At 34.7% G+C, this 21731-nt stretch overlaps 2 protein-coding genes across 9 annotated transcripts in view; both read right to left on the reverse strand.

The window, feature by feature from the left end:
* Positions 1-21731, reverse strand: part of ZCCHC7 (zinc finger CCHC-type containing 7) — a 256495-nt gene that overhangs the window by 150321 nt on the left and 84443 nt on the right. The gene's annotated exons all lie outside the window — the stretch shown is intronic.
* LOC128569965 (glutathione S-transferase A4-like) lies at positions 9983-11238 on the reverse strand. The gene has a single exon (XM_053568717.1). It carries the CDS (start codon positions 10586-10588, stop codon positions 10106-10108), a length of 483 nt encoding a protein of 160 aa, XP_053424692.1. The 5' UTR covers positions 10589-11238; the 3' UTR covers positions 9983-10105.

The raw sequence follows: 21731 nt of genomic DNA on the forward strand, positions 1-21731 counted from the left end.
GATCCCTCTGTTAACCTGTCAAATAGGTCCAAACAAAATTACATGACTATGAAGGAGGTTATCACAGTAACTGTCTTGCCACATTTGCTATAAAACCATTATTATCAATTTCATAGCCCTAAATGCATCTATTTTCCATACGATTTTTAGGGGTTACTGCTAAACTGTAATATCAGAATTTGCTAAAGAACTAGAACACAATTAAGTCAAAAGAATTGATGACTTGCTTCAAAACAGAATTTTCAAAGAGCATATAAAAGAAACAACTACTTGTAGACCATATCAGAGAATTTTCAAACAGAATATTCATTCAAGATCATAACTGGACGAGAAAATTTGCACATTAAAAAAAATGACTTATTTTCACATCCAGAGTAGAAGTAATTCTAACTCTAAAATATAAACTTGACAATTTCTGATATTTACTCTGCCTAAGTTGCATGTAAATGTCTTTAGAATAAACTCACCTTCACTGATGCAGGATAGATAGGAAATACAGCCAAAAACTTTAAATAAATAGTAATAACTGGGAGCAATGCAATAGGAACATGGATACGATATTATTAATGCTCTAGAACATTTTAGTGTATATTATTCTAACAGTAAATAAAAGGTCATTTTTTTGAGCTTTACAATAAGAACCATGTGGAAAACATGTACTACATACACTCTAAGCAGATACATTTTAATCAATTGAATTTTAATCAATTAAGTGTGCCAAATGGTGGAGGTCTTACTTTATATGTACACATTACAGTGCTATATAGTTCTATGGCTGATTAAATATTACTTGAATGCCTAAAAACTTTTGTAATTTTTTTAAATGAACGAGAAATCATAAATCAGAAAACTCACCAGATTGTAGTGAAATACCACACAGGTATATAGTACACATTGCTCACCACAATTACAAATAAAAATGGATTTAGAGAACATGAATAATGAATTAATGAACTCTCTCTTATGCATAAAACATACTTTTTTTCACTTTTACAGGTATTATTAAATATCAGAAACAAAGTCATTATATAAGCTAATTATTTTAATATTTAAGAATTTTTTTGTTTCCACAGGATTATTTCTGACTATAAAATGTAATATTCAGATTTCTTATCAGCTCCTTAAATTGCTATAAGACAGATACACCTGTAGCAAATAAAGAATAAAGAAAGTCATGTAGGGGGTAATGTTAAAAATTTTAAATTAAATAGTAACAATTAAGTACTAAAAGGAAGAATAGATAATACAGACAATTTGACACAAAGTATGCATTTGATAGCTCTTTCTCTCATTTTTAATAAATATGAGTGTCTGATTTCAGATCCAATAATTTAAAATATTTTATTAGGAATTGCACCTAATCTACATAGTCAAAACAGCTTAAACAAGAACATTTTAAAAACAAAGAGGCTTTCACAACATTTAACATAAAATCAAATGCATGCTATTCTTGACTGTTTTAAGAATTGCCAACAGAAAATTTCATGGCAAAATGACGTTATGGGCTATCAGCGTACTAAGATCCCAATAAGATAAAACACGTGTTTTGTTCCTAGCAATAAAATTGGAAAGGAGTAAAAATAATGTCTCGATAAATATAATGAAATTTCTATCACATGCAAAGCATTATTTCCTTTCATGGTAACACATTTTTCTGTGGCTCAGAAATATGAGCAATATATAGGCAAACCATGCCCTATTGAAGAAATAAGAATGAAAATTACAGAAAATTCCACAGTAAACAAGTAATAGTTTTATTACCTAAGGCAAAAGACAGGAGTTTAGGATGTAAGGAACAGGTTAAAGCCTCTATGATCGAGTTGATATTCTCTGACTATTTTGTTACTTGTGTGGGAGTGTAGCAAAAGGATTACTGCTAATCCTTTAACTGTGAATAATGATTTATTGAACAATTCCTATAAATTTGTACTGTGACCACAAAAACCACATCTTCATAGGCTAAGATATTTTCCTATTAGAGAACATTTTTAAATGTTTAAAAATACACGCAGAATTCATAATCATATTACAAATGGATTTATATGTATTCAGTAAAGGCTTTGACTATTTGCAGCTTTCATATTTATAATTTTAGTCTTAAATAAGTTTAAAGTGTAGTCCTTACACATAGTTATAAATCAAGAGTGATAAAAATATTTAAAAATACTTTTTCAAATAGCTGAGCTTCATTCAGAGAAATAGAGAAGATATTAGAATGAGGTTAAGTGCATCTTTTGTCAGTAACGTATGTTGCTCCCTCTTGCCTCATAAACAAGCTGCTCCTTTTTGAATAAAGCAGACCTTCAATTTAAATTTATGGAAAGACTAAAGCAGGAGAGCCTGCACTCACAATTTTAATAACCTATTAAGTTGCGACTTCAGATTCATTTTATAACCGTGCTCCTCAGGGAGCTATGCTATCTGGATAAAGATAAAATTTTTTTCCTTTAAAGATAAATAGCATCATTAATCTGCAACATTTCTTTTCTATTATCTTTCGAAATGAGGAGTTATTTTGTTCTGATCTTGAGGTAATTAGCCTTCATTCACTAGCCTGAAAATGTCTGTGTTCTGAAAATTAAAAATGTGTCATTAAGTGGAATTTACCATAATGTCATTTATCTTTATATAGTTCATCAGTGACAGCAATGGGCCTGGGAATCCATCAGCTTTTACCAAGGAAGCATTAAAACAAATTGAAAAACAGAATAATCCCAGGCACTCTTTAACACAGTCAAAGCCATTTGGGTAATTAAATAGTGGTATTTAAAGTTTTAATTTAGATTTTTTCCTCTGTTCATCAGTAGTCAAATGAGATGTTCATATTCATAACTGTTTGTAATAAAAGGTTTCATAAAGGAAGCAGAATATCAATGTTATTAAAATTTAATATAACATAGGAAGAGCCTTAATCTACAAAATAAAGTTCTTATTTTCCTGCACCCTAATTTCTAAGATTACATCAGAAATGCCTCTTTCTTCAACTGTTTAGGTTACAATATTGGCTTCATAGAGACACCCAAATAACCACAAATGGGTGTATGACTAGAAATTCAACTTCATAATTGCTAATATTGGGGAATAATAATACCTTCTTCACCTTAAATTTGTTTTCACTAATGACATCCCTCCAATAATTCCTGTACAGAGTTATCAGACATAATTACGAAAATAAACTCTGGCTTGACAAACTAACACCAGAGAAAATAAGAATAAAATAAGCAATTGGTTTGATTAATTAATGCAGGATTAAGTTGATACATAAGAATTAAAAAATAAGAATCTTGTGGTGGTAGGAGAGCATAGAGGCATTGTTTTACCAGTTTAATTCTATTCATACATTGGCCAGGGAAACAACCATGACTTAGAAACATAGCTCAAAAATTATATTCTTATTTAAGACACTAAAAATACATTGAGTAGACTTCTGAGAGATACAATATGATGAAATCAGTTGAAAAGGCCAAACTACCATAAAAATGTTTATAATAAGTTCAAGACACAAAGCTCATTAAACAACAATAAAAATATTCACTATTTCCCATTCTGTATATATGGTAACAGTATCAAACAGTTTCTAACATAAGAACAATCCAACAATTTAAAGATTAACTCAATGTAGCAATGCTTACTATTAGAGGTGAAAAACTTTAGAAAACAACCAAGTTTACAATGAGGAAAGGAAAGGAGATCTCAGCAAGTGAAAACTTGGCATATTTGTATAACTGGTCAACAGCAGCACAGCTAAGACTAGAATCCATGCATCCAGCATATTCTTAGGCCATCTGCCTTACAGACGAATGAATTTAAAACATTTACGCAGTAACCAGAGGTGCACAATCACCAGATTACCAAAGGTAAGCACAGTGTGAATTTGACAGCTTGTTAAAAGTTTTCAGACATTATTAAGATCCTTTCATCAAGAAAGCAATCAACAAAAAGGGTATTTTTCTTTTTTGGCCTTAAATTTTTTCCTTTTAAAATTTTTAAATAATTTTCCCAAAATAATTTATTTACCTGTTAACATCTAACTATTTCCTTCTATATCCCCTTGATCTACAGGTGTCTTGTCATAACTTGTCATTTTAGCTAAAATAGTGGCTTACCTCCTGTAAACAAGGAAGACACTGGCCAGGCCAGATGAGGCACTAATGGACCAGACTAAGGCACTAATGACATCCATCTTCAAAACTGCAGGGCAGCTGGATTTTTTGGCACAATGAAATTGACTATACAGTTTGAAATTAAATATCGGTCAAATACAAATTCTAGAAAAAGTTCAAGGTCTGATAAACAATTTGTGATTATTCTCATTATTCCAACTAAAGATTAAATAAAAGTTCAGAACAAAAGTATATATATACTTGTAATGTTTACAGTGGTTAAAGAACAGAAAACAATTGAATATCTAAGGGAATAGTTCAATAACCTCTGAAACACCCACTCTGTATATCCTATAGATTATCATACAGCAATTAAAAATAATCTTTACTATATCAATTAACCAAGGAATGTTATGTAGTAAATGTGAAAAAAGTATGTCTCAGAGAATTATGTATAAACAATGACTCCCAAACTCCTCAGTGTGTATGTGTGTGTTTCAATATTTTTTATGTAAGCACAGAAAAAGATATAGAAGGAAGCATATACAAGGTATAGACACTGGTATACTGTTCCTATAAAGCCAGTATTTTTCAACCTTTTTAATCTCAAAGCATATTTGAACCTATAGTTAAATTGCACATTTAAATTATGTTGAAAAAAAAAAAGTAAAAAAAAAAAGAAATATATTTACTGTGCTTTCAACTTCTTTAGAAAATAATTCAATTAATGATGATTAAAAATTTTTATGGAACACCTAAGATCCTCTCACGGTACACCAATTGAAAATCATTGCTATAGGTTTTTTATGAGATTTTTTTAAAAAGTTGAAAAACACTGATATAGAGGCTAAAAACACTGTGTGTTTAAGGGTCAAGGAGGAAAGTATTGACATTGCTCTTTATTAATCCTCAGGTGTAAGCAATTCTTCCAACAAGGTGACAGATCTACTCTATTAGACAGGGACCCTAAACTAAGACTGAGCTGCTGAAGCTGATACAAGAGCCTTAGAGTTCCACTGCTCTTAAGATAGGAATATCTACTAAGATCTTCTAATTTTCATTTCATCCCAATGATACAGATACCCAACTTAAAAAAGAAAAAAAAAAAAAAAAGACAAGACAGCTATTTCACATTCATAGTCTTCTTTTAAGTAATCTACTCTTTTCTAAAATAAGTCAGGTTGTTTTCCAAAAATAATTTTTTAAAGAAATCGGGAACCACTGCACATGTCAAAGCAGGGAGGGAGAGCAATGATGTGATGTACAGAACAAATGAAACCTTGTTCATCAGTAGCAGGAGTCTTAAAAAATCTTGGTGTTTTCAGCACTTTCTCATGGACAGTATGGGATAGAAATATAGTTTGAGAAAGGATATATTTTAATACTATAAATACTAAATTTTCACAGATGTTATTTCTACTTGATAAACTACTGCTTCTCATATGAGTCTCTTGAAGGCCCATAGCTTCAAACGCAGGCTTTTAGGTGTCGTTCTCCATGTCAAATGGCAACCAGTAGTCACACCAACTGTCAGTTTGACAAGTACTCTCTTAGCATTCAAGGATAAAGTGCACACATACAACGCCCTTCCTGACAAAAAAGAGGCCAGGGAGATGAGAGCCAGCCACTAGAGGGAAGACAATCAAGCTGGCAGAAAAGGACTGGAAATGGGCTATGACAACAAACCAGAAAGCCAAGAAAGGGGAAGAGAAAGTTTGCTCACTCTAAAGAAAAAAGGAAAAAATGAAGAGAAAAAAATATAGAGAGAGAAAAGAAAAAGGAGCTAATCATACAGGATGGGGTCAAATGGAGAGAAACAACATGTTCTTGGTGAATAAAAAAGAGATCAACAATATAGAAAGCCTCCCGACTTCATGTAACACTACCTGTGCAAGTCATCAGCCGACTAAATAATCTTCAGTACCAACATTTCCACTCCAATACCTTTTCTCCTGAAGATGTTCCTACCTAATCACTGCCCATACCTCTTCAGAGTTGTTAGAAATCCATTGATTTCCCCTAGAACCACAACTATTTCTTGTCCTTTCTAATCTTGTTTATCCAATCGTGCACTCAAGATGTATTTACTGAGTGTCTAAGCAGGTACTTACTTCTGTTCTAGAGCCTAGGGATGCAGCAATGAAATAAAAAGGTTCTTGCTTTAACAGGTAGAGTGAAACCATTAAACACATACATATAAACACGCATATGCATATAACATACATAAGGTGGTGATTAACAGTTTATGAAGAAAAATAAAATAGAAAAGGGGGTTGAAAAAGGATGAGGTTTCTCTGATAAGATGACATTTGAGCAGCAACCTTAAAGAAATAAGGGAGATAGCCATATAAATATTAAAAGAAAAGCACATCCAACCAAAGAAAGTGCAAAAGCTGTAAGACAGTAATGTACCTGGAACTTTAAAAGTAGCAGTCAGTGTGGCTGAAGCAGAATTATCAATAGGTATTACAATTCGTAGATAAGATCAGAAAGATTACAATTAACTAAATCATATACAACCTTTTATGCCATGAAATTAATGAGTCTTGTGCAAAGAAGTAACATTACATGACTTATGTTTTTAAAGGATCTCTCTAGCTGCTGAGTGAAGAAGGCAGAGCAACAACCTTGGACACCACTGCAATAGTTCCAGTGAACCTGTGGTCTTGGAGCCACATGCGGCCTTGAGTGTGGCCTACTGGCTGAATCTAAATTTCACAGAACAAATTCTTTCAATAAAGTATTTTGATGGTGCCTATAGTTCAGTGGGTAGGGTGCCAGCTACATACACCCAGGCTGGCGGGTTTGAACCTGGTCTGGGCCAGCTAAAGAACAATGACAACTGCAACAAAAACAACAACAAAAATAGCCAGGCTTTGTGGCAGGTGCCTGTCGTCCCAGCTACTTAGGAGGCTGAGGCAAGAGAATCACTTAAACCCAAGATTTTGAGGTTGCTGTGAGCTGTGATGCCACAGCACTTTACCGAGGGTGACAAACTAAGACTCTGTCTCGAAAAAAAAAAAGGTATTTTAATGAAGTATTAAAAATAAATGAAGGTCTGATATATGCTACAATGTGGATGAACCCCAAAGACATTATGGTAAGTGAAATAACCAGATACAAAAGCATGAACAAAAGCATAAGGTTCCTAGAATAGTAAAATACACCACAAAAAAAAAAAAAAAAAAAAAAAAGAAACTTCCTATTCGGCCAAAAACCACAAAAAAAAAAAAAATAGAATAGTAAAATACAAAAATGTGTAACAGTAGATGTGAAGGATAAGAGTTACTAATGATGAATACAGAGTCTCAGTATGGGATTATGAAAGAAAAAGTTCTGGAGATGGATAGTAGTGATTACTACACAACAATATTGATGTACTTAATGTCATCAAACTATAAACTTAAAAATGGTTAAATGGTAGAATTTTATGTAAAGTTTATTTTATCACAATAAAAAAGCACATAATGATATGAAAAATAAGAGATATAGGCAATCCAGTTTAGAACAATGTTTCTGAAAATTAATCTATTGTTTTACCTATATAGTAGGTAAAATAAGAGATATAAGCAATCCAGTTTAGAACAATGTTTCTGAAAATTAATCTATTGTTTTACCTATATAGTATCCATTAACAAAGAAATGACTGAATAAACAATGATACATGTAAGCTGTGGAATATTATGCAGTCATTTAAAAATGTATTAAAGTATACTACTGGTGTCAGAGGTTAAGTGTTCATAATATGATCCCATTTTTCAAGCAAAAAATGTCTCCTAAACAGTTTATGTGTATGTATAAATTAATATTTGGGTATAGACTAGTAATTTTAGAAAAGATAAGACACACATAAGTGTTGACACAACTTATCTTGGGGTAAGAGAGTTATGCAAGTAAAGGGTACCAAAAATAAAAAAGCAAAATAAAAGTAAGATCATACTAAAACAAATCTAAATGATATTACTTCATAAATGTAAAATTATGTGTATTAGCATAAAAGTGTAGACTGTCAGCATATTCTAACTCGTAATAAGTATAAAAAGATGTTATTTATCCCACCCTAGTACACACCTAGGCATGATGATGACTGTGCATAATGGCTGGTCTTCTAGAATCATATACATAATCTCCTTAATGGGAATTTAAGAGGGGCTTTTGCTGGTTATCAAATAACTATTTTTAAAAGAGATGGATAGCTGGGCACGGTGGCTCACACTTGTAATCCTAGCACTTTGGGAGGCCAAGGTGGGTACATGATCTGAGCTCAGGAATTTAAGAGCAGCCTGAGCAAGAGCAAGATCCCAACTCTAAAAAACAAATAGCCAGGCATTATGGCTGGTGCCTGTAGTCCCAGCTACTCAGGAGGCTAAGGCAAGAGGATCACAAGAGACCTCAGTTTGCATTTGCTATAAGCTATGTGCCATGGCACTCTACCAAGGGTGATAAAGAAAGATTATGTCTCAAAAGAAGAGAGAAAGAGACAAAGATGGATAATCATTCAATATATAAGCAATCTAGGCACTTGCTCTATTTTGTTTTGTCACCCACTCCTGACAAATGAAACAACATTCAATTCAATGTACTTGGACTAAACTGATTTGATTTTCGTCCTTTTTCAAGAGATGGAGTCTCGCTCTGTCACATAGGTTGGAGGTTGGTAGCATGATCATAGCTTACTAAAACCTCAAACTCCTGTGCTAAAGTGATCTGCTTACCTCAGCTTCCTGAAGCTAGGCTACAGACACATGCCACCATACATGGCAACTTTTTTTTTTTTTTTTTTTAGCAACTGGGTCTTGAATGTTGCCCAGGCTGGCCTTATACTCCGGGCCTTAAGTAATCCTCCCACCCAAAGTACTGGGATTAAAGTGTGAGTCACTGCACTCAGCCTAATATAGTTTACAATGCAACTATTTATTTTCCTTTTTTTTTGTAGAGACAGAGTTTCACTTTATGGCCCTCGGTAGAGTGCCATGGCATCACATAGCTCACAGCAACCTCCAGCTCCTGGGCTTAAGCGATTCTCTTGCCTCAGCCCCCTGAGTAGCTGGGACTACAGGCGCCCGCCACAACACCCAGCTATTTTTTTGTTGTTGTTGCAGTTCGGCCGGGGCCGGGTTTGAACCTGCCATATGGGGCCGGCACCCTACCAAATGAGCCACAGGTGCTCCCCTCCCCCCTTTTTTTAATCCAGAAGCTAGGCTCTTAGTACTTTGGTTATAAAGCAAACCTTTGGGGGCGGCGCCTGTGGCTCAGTGAGTAGGGCGCCAGCCCCATGTGCCCAGGGTGGTGGGTTCAAACCCAGCCCCGGCCAAACTGCAACAAAAAAATAGCCGGGCGTTGTGGCGGGCGCCTGTAGTCCCAGCTGCTTGGGAGGCTGAGGCAAGAGAATCGCGTAAGCCCAAGAGTTGGAGGTTGCTGTGAGCCGTGTGACGCCACGGCACTCTACCCGAGGGCGGTACAGTGAGACTCTGTCTCTACAAAAAAAAAAAAAAAAAAAGCAAACCTTTGGTTTTGTTGATACTCTTATTTCATATTTTTTTTTGGTTTCACTTTCTTTTTTATAATTTATCTTCTTTATATTTCATTTAACTGTTTTTTTATATTGAGCACTTAGTAGTATTAATATTTATTTGATTTTTCTTTTTTTTAGAAGACAGTCTCACTCTGTCCTGAATAGCTGGGACTACAGGCATCCACCACAATGCCTGGCTATTTTTTTGTTGCAGTTTGGCCAGGGCCGGGTTCGAACCCGCCACCCTCCGTATATGGGCCGGCGCCCTACTCACTGAGCCACAGGCGCTGCCCCTTGATTCTTTTTTTTTTTTTTTTTTTTGGTTTTATATTGCGTTTATTCAGTGTCTGCCACTGATGGCAGCATGGCTTGTTCTTTTCAGACTCTTAGCCCCTAGAACCTACAGTTTGCCTGTTATTCACTATGGGTGGCGTGTGCTAGTGCTGTGATTAGATTGTCACTCCTGCCATCACGAGACCTGCTGCCGTTAGAACTGCAGAATGTTCCTGACTACTTCAACATAGTGGCTGTCCAGTGGCGGCTTCCTTTGACTCCCAGGCTGCAGGAACTTCTTAATTGTAGGGATGTTGCTGATACCTGTTTTAAATGCCGTTAGCAAAGGGAAGTCAGAAAGAACAGAAGCATCCAATTCTTCCACCATTAAAACAGCTTCCAGCAATTGTATATCTGCCCAACTGAATTTGTTGCCAACGAGAAAATCTTCTCCTTGGTCTTTCAAAATCTTTTCAAAGACGGGCAAGTAGCAGGTTTTAGCTTTCTTCACCACTAAAGCCAAGGCCTCCTCTTTTTCTTTAGGGGATTTGAAGGGAGCCACTGCTATCATCATCATCAGATCCAGGGTGCCATCGGTGTACATGTCGATCCTGACTCTCTCCTTCAGGTCCTTCCTGTAGAGGTCATACTTAGCGGCGAGGTAGCTAAGGATGGCTCTAGTCTGCGTCAGTGGCATTCCATCAATTGCAACCAAAGGTACTTGGCCGAAAAGCAGGCGTCCATCTTTCTGCAACTTTTCATATTGTTCTCTTGTTTCAAAAAATTCTTCTTAAAACTCCACTCCAGCTGCAGCCAGCAGCCAGCGGATAGACTCCATCCTGCCCCTGCCATGGAAGTAATAGAGCTTGGGTTTGGCTGACATGACTCCTGCCTTGGGGATTTCTTATCTCTTCTAGGCTGCTTCTCATGAGTGTGTCGCTGCCCTTGATTCTTATTATTACCATTTTATAAATGAGGAAATCAAAACTTAGACGTTGTCTTAAGTCTGTTTTGCGCTGCTGTAACAGAATATTGAACTGGATAATTTACAAAGAACAGAAATGTACTCTTCATTTTCAGCTGTCCTATTGTAGATGTATCCCTTCTAAATCTACCCCAAATCCTTTTGTGGATGCAGGCAGAGTTTGTAACATAAACACATAAGGAATGTCTACATTAATAATACAAATTAAATCCCAAGAACACAAACCTTTTCTATGGCATACTGTGCTAAATTTATCTTTACACAATACACTAGGGGCATTCTGGATTGGGTGGGGATCAAATGAAACAGTATGTTAAAAGTACTTTAAGAACTGAGAATGCAGAAACACTTGTGAATGAAAACCATATTTCATTTTCATGTCTCTGTTTGCCACAGACATTAAACAAGTTCTTAAAACTTACACTAGATGTATATTTACAATATGTAAGTTGGGGAAATGACAGGGGGAAAACAGGATATGGCTCAGTAAACGGTGTTTTCAAGGGCCAGTGCAATGCAAATAATATGAGTTTTGTATAGCTTCTTTGTTTCTCTAGCTTTGGGAGGAGGTAGTAAAGAGCACCAGACTAACAAAACTGGTAGCTCAGAAGCATTACCATTACTCTGCCCTTTTCGCATCTTGTGCATGGTAATTTGCTAGTGCCTTTGCAATGATATCTGCCACATCTTTAAGTGCCCTATGGTGCATGTCATTGGGTCTTGCTGACCTAAACATACTCACTCAAATTAACACTGGACTACTTTATTTTCCAGTGAGTTTTGACTTCCCTCCTATCCATCCACATTTTATAGACAAAAACTGATATTGTTATTTTAGAATTTATGTTTTTGATAAACTTAAATAAAACATCACAATAGTACTTTAAGATGTATGATTACCTTTCCTCTTTAATAAAAGTCTTTGTTTTTTTTCACTGTAATAGCTCTTTAGTCATTCAACAAGGATCTGTTTTTCAAACATGAAAATCCAGATTATAATTGCTGACAAAGGGAGAAAGAAGCAAGAAGGTAGAAGGGCACATACACATACTACTTTTTTTTTTTTATTGCTAGAGGGGTAATTCATTTAATGTAAAAACTGTCCGTGTACCTGTGGAAGACATTTCTGTACTTCTCTCTGTAACTAACCCATCAAGAACAGCAGAGTGAGCCTCGTGCTTTCAGATTACACCAACCCAGAGACAATAAGCAGGAGACTAGTACCTCATGAGGGCACTTGCTCCTCCGCCAGCATTGGCTACACTTCCAGTGACAAAGGAGATCACCTGAGGAGCTTGCCTGGTGCCTTGGCCTTCCATTCATATTACTTTTTGTCCCTTCTTCTCTTTAATCCTGTTTCCCCCCCCACCCCCCCGCTTCAAGTCAAGGAATGGCTAGGAAGCCACTGAAATACAAAATAATATGGTGGGCGGTGCCTGTGGCTCAATGACTAGGGTGCTGGCCCCATATACTGAAGGTGGTGGGTTCAAACTCGGCCCCAGCCTGACTGCAACCAAAATAACAATAATAATAATAATAATGATAAATATGGTGCCATAAAGAGAGAAATGGATAGAATTGGCTCTTTTCAATCACTAACAAGCTTTAAGACCAGAATAAGTCAAGCTCTCTGAATCTTTTTTTTCACCTATGAGGAAATTAAGCTAGATTACTAATTATCTCCTGCAGTTAAAAAATTCAATGAATTCAAACCAAAAATTATGACAGATGGCAATGATATCCTTGTCTCCCATAGCCACTCTTACCCATAAGTTTCTACCCATTAGTGTCCTCCCTTCCCCGTCTTCCTCTCACACCTAAGTAAAATTAAAATTGCTATTCATAACGATTAATTCACGTAAGGTCTGAAAGGGAATATATAACATAGATCATTTTCATTTTTAAAATGACCAGTTAAACCACATGCAGTTTTAATAAACAGATTTGTTGGAGGGTGTGGGTCCCAGGGGAAGTGAAGAAAAGACATACATCTTTGGGCAAAGGGCCTTCCAATGGTCCCCACTTCTGGTCTATTTCTCTTACCTTCTTGTTCCTCAATTACACCTCAAACTCTATTTCCAGAAAGTATAATTTACAAAGAGCTATAAACATGTTCCAATTTCTTAAAACAAAACAAAACAAAACAAAAAACATGTTTTAATTTCTTATTTGACTCTGTTCTCTTTTTTTTTAATTCATTCCTACTTCTACTCTCGATACCAAGGCTTCTGCATGGCTCATGGCTCCATATCGACCACACCTTCCCTCATCTTAGGGATTTAATAAACACATATTAAATCACTGGAAGATAATGGGAAAAGGAAGCACATGGAGTAAAAACAGAAATGATAGAGAATAGCTGGAATTACTGCTTTCTTAAATTATTATGGAGAAGAATATGAGGAAAAGAATGAAAAGTCATAAATGAAGGGGAAAACATGGTATTAAATCTAAAAAGGCCTAGGTACTGTCAGGAAGTTTTACGCTCTGTTTTGGGGTTTGCTCTTATTTTTTAATGATACATAATGAAGAGCGAAAAAAAGGAGTAGGGCTCAAGGATAATAAAGGTAGAAGTGGACATGGAGAAGAAAACAGATAGGAAAAAAAGAAAAGAAGAAAAACAAAAAGTTGGGGAAACAGTACAGTTCACAACAGGAAGAACACAAGGTATGAATAAATGTATAATCCAATCAAGGAGGAGAATATAGGGAGTTTTAAGAGATGGTACACAAATGAGAGTAGATTGAAGTAAAAAAGAAGAAACAAAGTAGAAACCAAGAATGAGAGGAAGCAGCAAAGATAAAAATCAGAGCCAGCTATGCTACAAACCAGCATGTCTTTCTGTTTGGCCTTTAATTTTTTCTTTTAAATAGGAACAAGGTATTGAGATCATGACGAAGAACATCTGGGACATGTTTTCACTTGCCTTTTACTGCACTGTAGAAAAAGAAGGCCCCAAAGGAATGCAGGTGGGAATTGGGGTAAGGTAAGTATCATAGAACCAGAAAGCAATAGAAAATGAATTCAGTGAGTGGGTATCTAAAAGATACAGGTGGTAAAATTTTGTTTTTCACTACTCTAGCATATAGCAGGCAATACAATTTCATAATGCAAGGAAAATACAACAAGTCAAAGGTCAATCAATTAATTCAATGTAAAAAAACTTTTTTATTGAACATGAGTCTTTAATGCTTCAACCTTCATCCTATCACCTTTCCCTCTAACCCAAACCCAAGTTTTACTCGATTCTCTAGTATTAATCTTTCAAATTTATCTCCTCCTCTACTTTCTCTCTGAGATACTATGCTAGAAACTGCAGGATATACAAAGTTTGAGAGAGCAGGCTCTACCATCAGGAGCTCCCAAATAAAGAGGCAGCAAATACAAATTACTGAAAATATGCTTTCCATCAGTATGCCAAATACATAGAAATAATATCTCTACAACAATTCTTTGTCTCTGTAACACTTTACACTTTGTATTATCATCATGATTCTTTTTAGACTATAAATCTTTAAAAAATCTTTTTCTGACTAAATTTCATACTCAACAGAAAAAAATGTTATAAATGTAAAGTGTGTTCAATGGTATTATAAGAGGGAATAAAAGTATTGTGATTTCTGAATAAATGGGAGTGTTGAGGGCTCATGAAGAAGACACGATTCAGCAGATCCTTAAAAAATGAGAAGGAATAAACTGGACGGACATGAGGGTACTCCAGGGCCAAAGGGAACATAAAGTAGGCTCAGTGGAAGGAATAACAGCAAGTCATTCCGTGATAAGACAGTAGCCAAGGAGAATGGCTAAGGGGTGAACCAGCCATGAAAGAGACCATTAGGCTGATACACTGAACTTGAAATCTAATTAAATCACTTTTTGTAGGCACAATTAAATCACTTTTTGTAGGCACGGTCAAATCTATAGTTTAAGAAAATCTAGTTATTACACTCCAAGAGAAAAGAAAAGAAAAAGGGTTCAGTCTGAGGAGGACTTCAAAGAATAAGTAATATCTGAGCTGGGTCTCACAGGATGACTAGAAACTTCTTTGAGGAAGGGCCCCATAGGATGATGAAATAAAATGAGAAACAGATGTAAACATAAAAGGGCACCAGAGATTCTAAGACTATTGGAGAACAGGATATTTAGAGGAAAGAGATAAAACGTCTTATAGACAGGCTTGTACTTTATTGAGTGACATGATAGTTTTCCATTTGATTAGAAATTTTATAATTTTCTAAGAGGGAAAAGCCTCTTTATTACCTACACAGAGTCAAATAATCAAGTGATGGATGATTCAACAATTAATCATGTTCAAAGTGCCAAAATTCCTGCTCACATATTACACTGATAAATTCTCTACAATCCCACTTCAGAACACTGGGTTGCTGTGCTAAAGAGACAACCATTCATAGTTCAGCAGTGACTCAGATCTCAAAGATCAGATTCCTGGAAATTTTTTGAAGAAAACATTAAATTTAGAACAGTAGAATTATTATTGAGACTTTTTAAACAGAGAGGACTACTAGGTGGGTGGGTGGGGGGAGAAGCCCGAACATTCATTTACAGGATGGATTGGTTTATATCGTGAGGTTAGAGCAAATCATGTAACAGCAAATACTTCTAGAGGCACTGCATACTTAATGGCAAATCTACATCTCTGAAATCACATTGGGAGGAGTGGCATTTTGTTTCAGGATAGTATTCATTGTGCCTTTCCTTTCAGACTACACCTCATCACTCATCACAAGCTAGCATCAAGTGCTTTAAATAAATAACCTTTTCAATGATGTGAACTCTGTTCTTGTTATACTTTGCTATAACTTCCTGTGTCTTTGACATATTCAAGAAATGAAAACTCATGCATAGCATGTTTATATTATTCCCTCTTTAGCAAAAGCTCACAGACAATGTCAGGTCTAGAGAGATAAGAGCTGCTTCCAGGACATGAATTCTCATGAGGATTAGGCAACCACCATCTGGGGCTCCAGAGTTTATCTGTAGCAGCTGCCTTTGTATCACACTGCAAGGGGGGTGGAGGGGTACTAATTCTAAAGTGGTTAACAAGTTACTCTACCCTGGCTGTGATTATCACTCTGGATTCTTTTCCCCTAAACCCCACCCTTGTATAAAAATAAAATACAACACAGTAACCCCGCTTCATAAAACACAATTTATTTAAAACAGGGTACATATTCAAATAATAAACTCACCAAGCAAACAAATGTTTTTCAACTAAAAAGTTACAACATATAACAATATAAATGTTAATAATCATTTTAATAACTGCCTAATAACTACCCAATATTATCATTAATAAAAGCTTTAACTTTCCCCCTAAAAGTGACTACTTAAACTTTAAAAATTTCTACTTAGAAGAAAATGCTATAGGTTTTGTTTTAATCTTAAATATCCCAGATATTTTGGGTTTCTTAAATTCTTCAAATGACATTTAAAGAATCATTAACTCTAAATTTTCATAAACATAGAGCTTTTAATCAAATATTTATAAAAAAACAGTTAACGCAAAAATGAATACACTAAGGAAAAAGTAAATTTTAAATTCTTATTTAGAGAGTAACCTGCTAAAACTGATTAATATGGTCATAATGAAACAAGGAGCTACATACTAAAGAAAAATATGATAGGAAAAATAAAACAAAGTATTTTCTATAAGGTATGAGTTCTACTCTAACAAGTCTCAAAATCCCCACACCACTAAAAATACACCTGTTTTTGTTATATTAGATCTCCTTTTATTTCAAATCTTCTTCTTTTACCTGTTATAAAATCATCAGCTATATTTGTTTATTTGAACAACTGTTGGCAAAGGATTTACTGTTAAGTAGACAATATTATTGTTAGTCCCATCAGAGATCCAGCAAAGTAGCCACACTTTCAGATAAAATTCCACGATAATGAACAGCTTTGTAAAGGAGAATAGTTCATTCTTTCATTGATCATTCAAAATACACAGTAAATCTGTTTCTGTACTGGACAGTGTGACCCAGAGAGAGAAAAGGGAGTGGTTTGGGTGTGTCATAAAACTGGTAGGTTACATGATTTCTGAGATTTCTTCCATGTCCAAAAATCAACAGGTATTTTCATCTCCAAGCCTGACATAAACATACTAGTCATCTTTCTTGAAGTACCCTCATTATTATTTCATTAAAAGCAGATACAGATAATTCCAACTCAACACAACACATTTAAAATTAAGCTAGACTAGGGCAGCGCCTGTGACTCAAAGGAATAGGGCAGTGGCCCATATGCTGGAGGTGGCGGGTTCAAACCCAGCCCCAGCAAAAAAAAAAAAAAAAAAAATTAAGCTGGACTATAAGCCCTTCCCCTCAGCTTCCATACGTCGGTCCATGAAAATTTCAAAATCACACAAACATAATTTTAGAACTATCTGCATCAATGATTTTGTCAAGTCACTGAATCCTGGTGACTCTTCACTTTAAAATTATTTTGCTAATATTTTATTTAATGTCAATACCGATCTAGTATAATTTACTCCTCAGACTTTGAACAAAATTAAGTTTTTTAAGTAGCATCTCTCCTGGCTGATTTACAGCATACGGCATTAAACCATCAACCATCACATTAAGTTACATTAAGCCCCCCCCCATCAAATATTTCCCTGAAAGCAATTTTCACATACTAGTCTCTTTCTCTATTCTTCTACTGATTTAAAATGTTCCTGCACATATTCAAATTTTCCCTATATCAGATTCTCCAAGATTAAAACTCAGTTATTTCCTTTTTCATGGAACATTTCATATTTGCCCCAGAATAGTCATCTCTCCCTTACTAATTGCTACATTAGGCACAAATGCATGTTTATAAACGATCATGTCACAAATATTACTTAGTAGTAGTATTCTTCATCTATCTGAAGATGTTGAGAATATACCTTCAAAAACTGTATTTTGTATTTTTTCCTGCAATGCCCATAATAACTTATAAAATAATAGGTGGTTGCTGACTGAATTTTTCAGCAAAACCATTTAGGCATTTTGGTGTATAATGAATGAATGGGGTGCACTTACAAGGGCTCTGCTGTTATAAAAGACAAAAATTCTAAATTCCAGTTCTGCTATACCTAAGGGAAAGCAGGCAACAACATACAAAGATATCCTGTGGATACAGAACTTGTATAAATAGTAATTGTTTGAAATATAACATTAGCTATTCTTTCATAAATGAGATTTTTATTCTTAAATTCCTTATATTTGTTAGCAATTTGTTGGCTAAACTGTGGATTTATGGCATTTACATCCTTAAAACCAACTCCAGCATAATTTCACACAGAAGGCTCCTGAAGTTAACTAGAACAATACCCAAAATAAACCTTCCCTTAAAAAAAACAACGCTCCATGAACATAATGAATACATCACTTAAAGCAGGACAATCTGTAACCTCATGCTCTACCTCAATTCTTCAAGTGCCTGTAGAGCAGTGATTTTCAACCAGTGTGATGTGAAAAATTTTTAAAGATCAATAGTAAATTATTTTTTGAAGTTCCAAAAAGTATGTATTTTCCACCACCACCCCTTTTTTTGGATCAACATAATTTAAGTGTGCTGCGGAAGTTTAACTACAGGTTCAAGAGTGCTGTGAGAAAAAAATAAAAAAGGTTGAAAACACTGCTGTATAGTCTATGTTAATCTAACTCCACACATCCTCTATTATGTATTCAGATATGTTTTCCTGGTACTATTACTCCAAATAATTCAACTGCCTACACTAAATCCTGTTTCATCCTGCTTGGTTCTCTACCTCTATGATCTAAGATTTTCCTCTTGAGTTAAAAGGCTCTTCCTTCACTGACCCACCTACTAAGCAGGCTCTAAAGTCTCTCATAGGAACTCTGTATAACCTCCTAAGTCACAATGGAATCAGGTACTCCAATCTAAGTTCTAACCAGCATCCAAAATACTATTACAAGTATGACCCAACAAAACAAGCATAATACTCCTCAATAAATTCAAATGCCACTATCGCATAAGTGACAGAGTAACATTTATCCAATTTTTGAGAACCTGTCCTCAATTTAACCACACCGTATGAAAACTCAGCCCCAAGTACAAGGTACAGAATACTTAATTGTGTATAACAAGCAAATAAGTGCAAGGGAGATTGAAAGAACAATATCAATGCCTGAGTCTGATTGATAATAAGCCTGAAATTCATAATAAAAAGCAGACAGGGGCTAGGCATTCAATTGTAATCTTACATTTTAGGCTGATAGGAGTCACATAGAAAAAGATTCCTGGAGAAGATTTTAGATGAACTTTGATTAGATTTCGGTGAGCTGATTAGAAAGGAGGGAGAAAAGTCCTTCAGGCAAAGAACTTTTTTCTTACACAACTATTCTGATACGAGTAGGGCAGGATAACTACCTCGCTCTTTACTGAAGATGGACAGTGCAAATAAACGTGATAAAATGGCAGTGCATGTATAACTGCATGCGAAACAACAGAAAACCCAACAACATAAACATGCTATGATAAATACCAGGTTTTTAAAAAAAGTTACTAGATTTTTCAGGCTGTAGATCTTGGTAGACTACAGTACAGGTGCATACAGTTGGCAGCTTATCTCACTCAGAAATAATCTCTATTACATACTCAGTTAAGCTAACAATTTTAAAGAATGTTTACATAAAATATGGGATAATTATTTTTCCAAGACAGAAATAAGACTTTCTGAACACCTTTTTTATCACCTGCTAAAGGTTAAAAAGCTGTAAAATTATAGTTGACAAAAGTAATTTTATTACAGTAATTGATTTACACTGTACAAATGTGTACTACTAATAACTACCAGAAAATTTTAAGTTACAATTCCTTTCTGAAACCAGCCTAATGATTACTTATTAAAACATTTCTCTATTAAAATGTTTTTCTGACTTAAAGGTAACCAATTTAAAAAAAAATTGATCAACACACTGATATAGCTTTTAATTCATGTTTAAACATAAAATAAGTCTGAATTGAAAAAAATGTAATTTTCATTGAAATCAAGTGAATGGCTCATTATTCAAAAGAGTTATGGTCATCAATACAAATAAATTTTCATTTCTGAAAGTTTCCTTTTGACGGTAAAATCCTAAAAAAGCCCATAAATTACACCACAATTCAGCTGCTAAGGAAAAGCTAAGTAATGCTTCCCATGACTAAATGGATTAATTCTTTAGCCCAAACACAATTACTGTTCTCCACACTGTTCCATTGAACATCTGAATAAGCATCCCAAAGCTTATTTCACTCAAAGAAAAGATCCTAACTAAAGAATAATCCCAACATATGAAGTTTACATTTTGTGTAAAGTTTTTTTAAAAAGGGAAAAAATCTGTAAGTGGTAATCAGAAAAAGAAATGAGTCGTTTTAGACAGGTGTTGGGGAAGACATCTACCAACTAATAGATATCTTTGTTGAAGGAGCGCCATGCAGATTCCAGCAGAAATCTTTTTCTCAAACTGACTAATTATTCTCAGTTCTTGAATTTAGACTTTTCCATAGCTGACACACACACATTAGCAGTGAAAAGAACAATTCATTAAGAAATAGTCTACTGCAGCTATTGCATGAAAAAAAAAATACAGGTTTTATCTGATAGTTTTTTCTTGATTTAAAAATTTTGAACTTCAACTATGTATGAAGAGTTTAGCTAAGGAAAATATTAAGTAATATATACAAAATTGTATATGAGTGTAATGAGTATACAACCATGTTTATAAATATTTTATTCTCTAGTAAATTTCTGCAACTAAAAAAAAAAGTCAGCTGTAATATACATCTACTCTAAAGAAAAACGGCAGGGTCAGGAAATGGGAATGAGAGAAATGGATTATGTTAACATAATTCTCTATGGCCAAAGGATAAAATGAAAGAAAATAAATAATAATTATTAACTTCAGATCAGAATTCTCTGACATTGATAAGTCATCTCATTATGAGACGAGCTGGCTTATTAACTAACACTTGCTATTACTGAGATGTTTACAGAGAAACTAGGTGACCATGTCCATTATGGTGGAGAAAGAATGCCAATATGAAGAAGTTTGGACTAGAAGTTCTTTCCATTCTTTTGTAATCTAAAATTATGAAATTATAGCTGTTTTCCACCTGCTTAATGTCCCTTGGGAGAATGCTATTGTCAAATTACTGTTGCAACATTAGTTGCGAGGAAGAGAATTTTTAGATTTTTATTACACTTTTACATTTAACTAAAGGATTATTTGCTGTTAAGTGGTAAATAATCCTTTAGTTTGGATTTGCCCCAATGGACTTTCACAAACATTAAAAATACATTTCACAAGATATTTAGCTTTGGTCTCCCAATGAAGGCTGAATTAATGGCATGTCTTCCTTGCATTGTTGGAAACTAGATTGCTAAAAAGGGGAAGGTGAAATAGTTTTCTTCCTTTCGTGCAGAAAAGAAAATAAAATGTAAAATTCCTACAGAGTTGGATTCATATTTGTGTTCATTAAGAGGGTTAAACAGCCTGAACCTCACCTTTTAGCAATTGCAGGTATAATCGGATTAATTTAAATGGTTATTAATGTCCTTTGGAATTCTAATTAGCCAAAGGGACAGCTGAAGCAGACAGCCTTTTGAGGGGGGGAAGGAGTATTCTCTCAATCAGAATTCAAACTCTCAGAGCAGCACCCCTACATAATTCCTATCCACCATTTTAGCAGTGAGGGTTAAAAACTTGAAAAAATATAATGATGATAACATAAAGGAGAGAAAGAAGAAATAAGAGAAAAGAGAAAAAAACAAAAAAAATTTTCAGTATACTTTCAAAACATGTATTGGTGATTTAAAAAGAGAAATCTATTGGCTTGG

Source organism: Nycticebus coucang, chromosome 2, assembly GCF_027406575.1.
Source record: "Nycticebus coucang isolate mNycCou1 chromosome 2, mNycCou1.pri, whole genome shotgun sequence".
Classification (NCBI taxonomy): Eukaryota; Metazoa; Chordata; class Mammalia; order Primates; family Lorisidae; genus Nycticebus; species Nycticebus coucang.

Excerpts from the sequence above, each read along its gene's own strand:
- LOC128569965 (XM_053568717.1), bottom strand. The coding sequence starts at position 10,588 with ATGCCACTGACGCAGACTAGAGCCATCCTTAGCTACCTCGCCGCTAAG.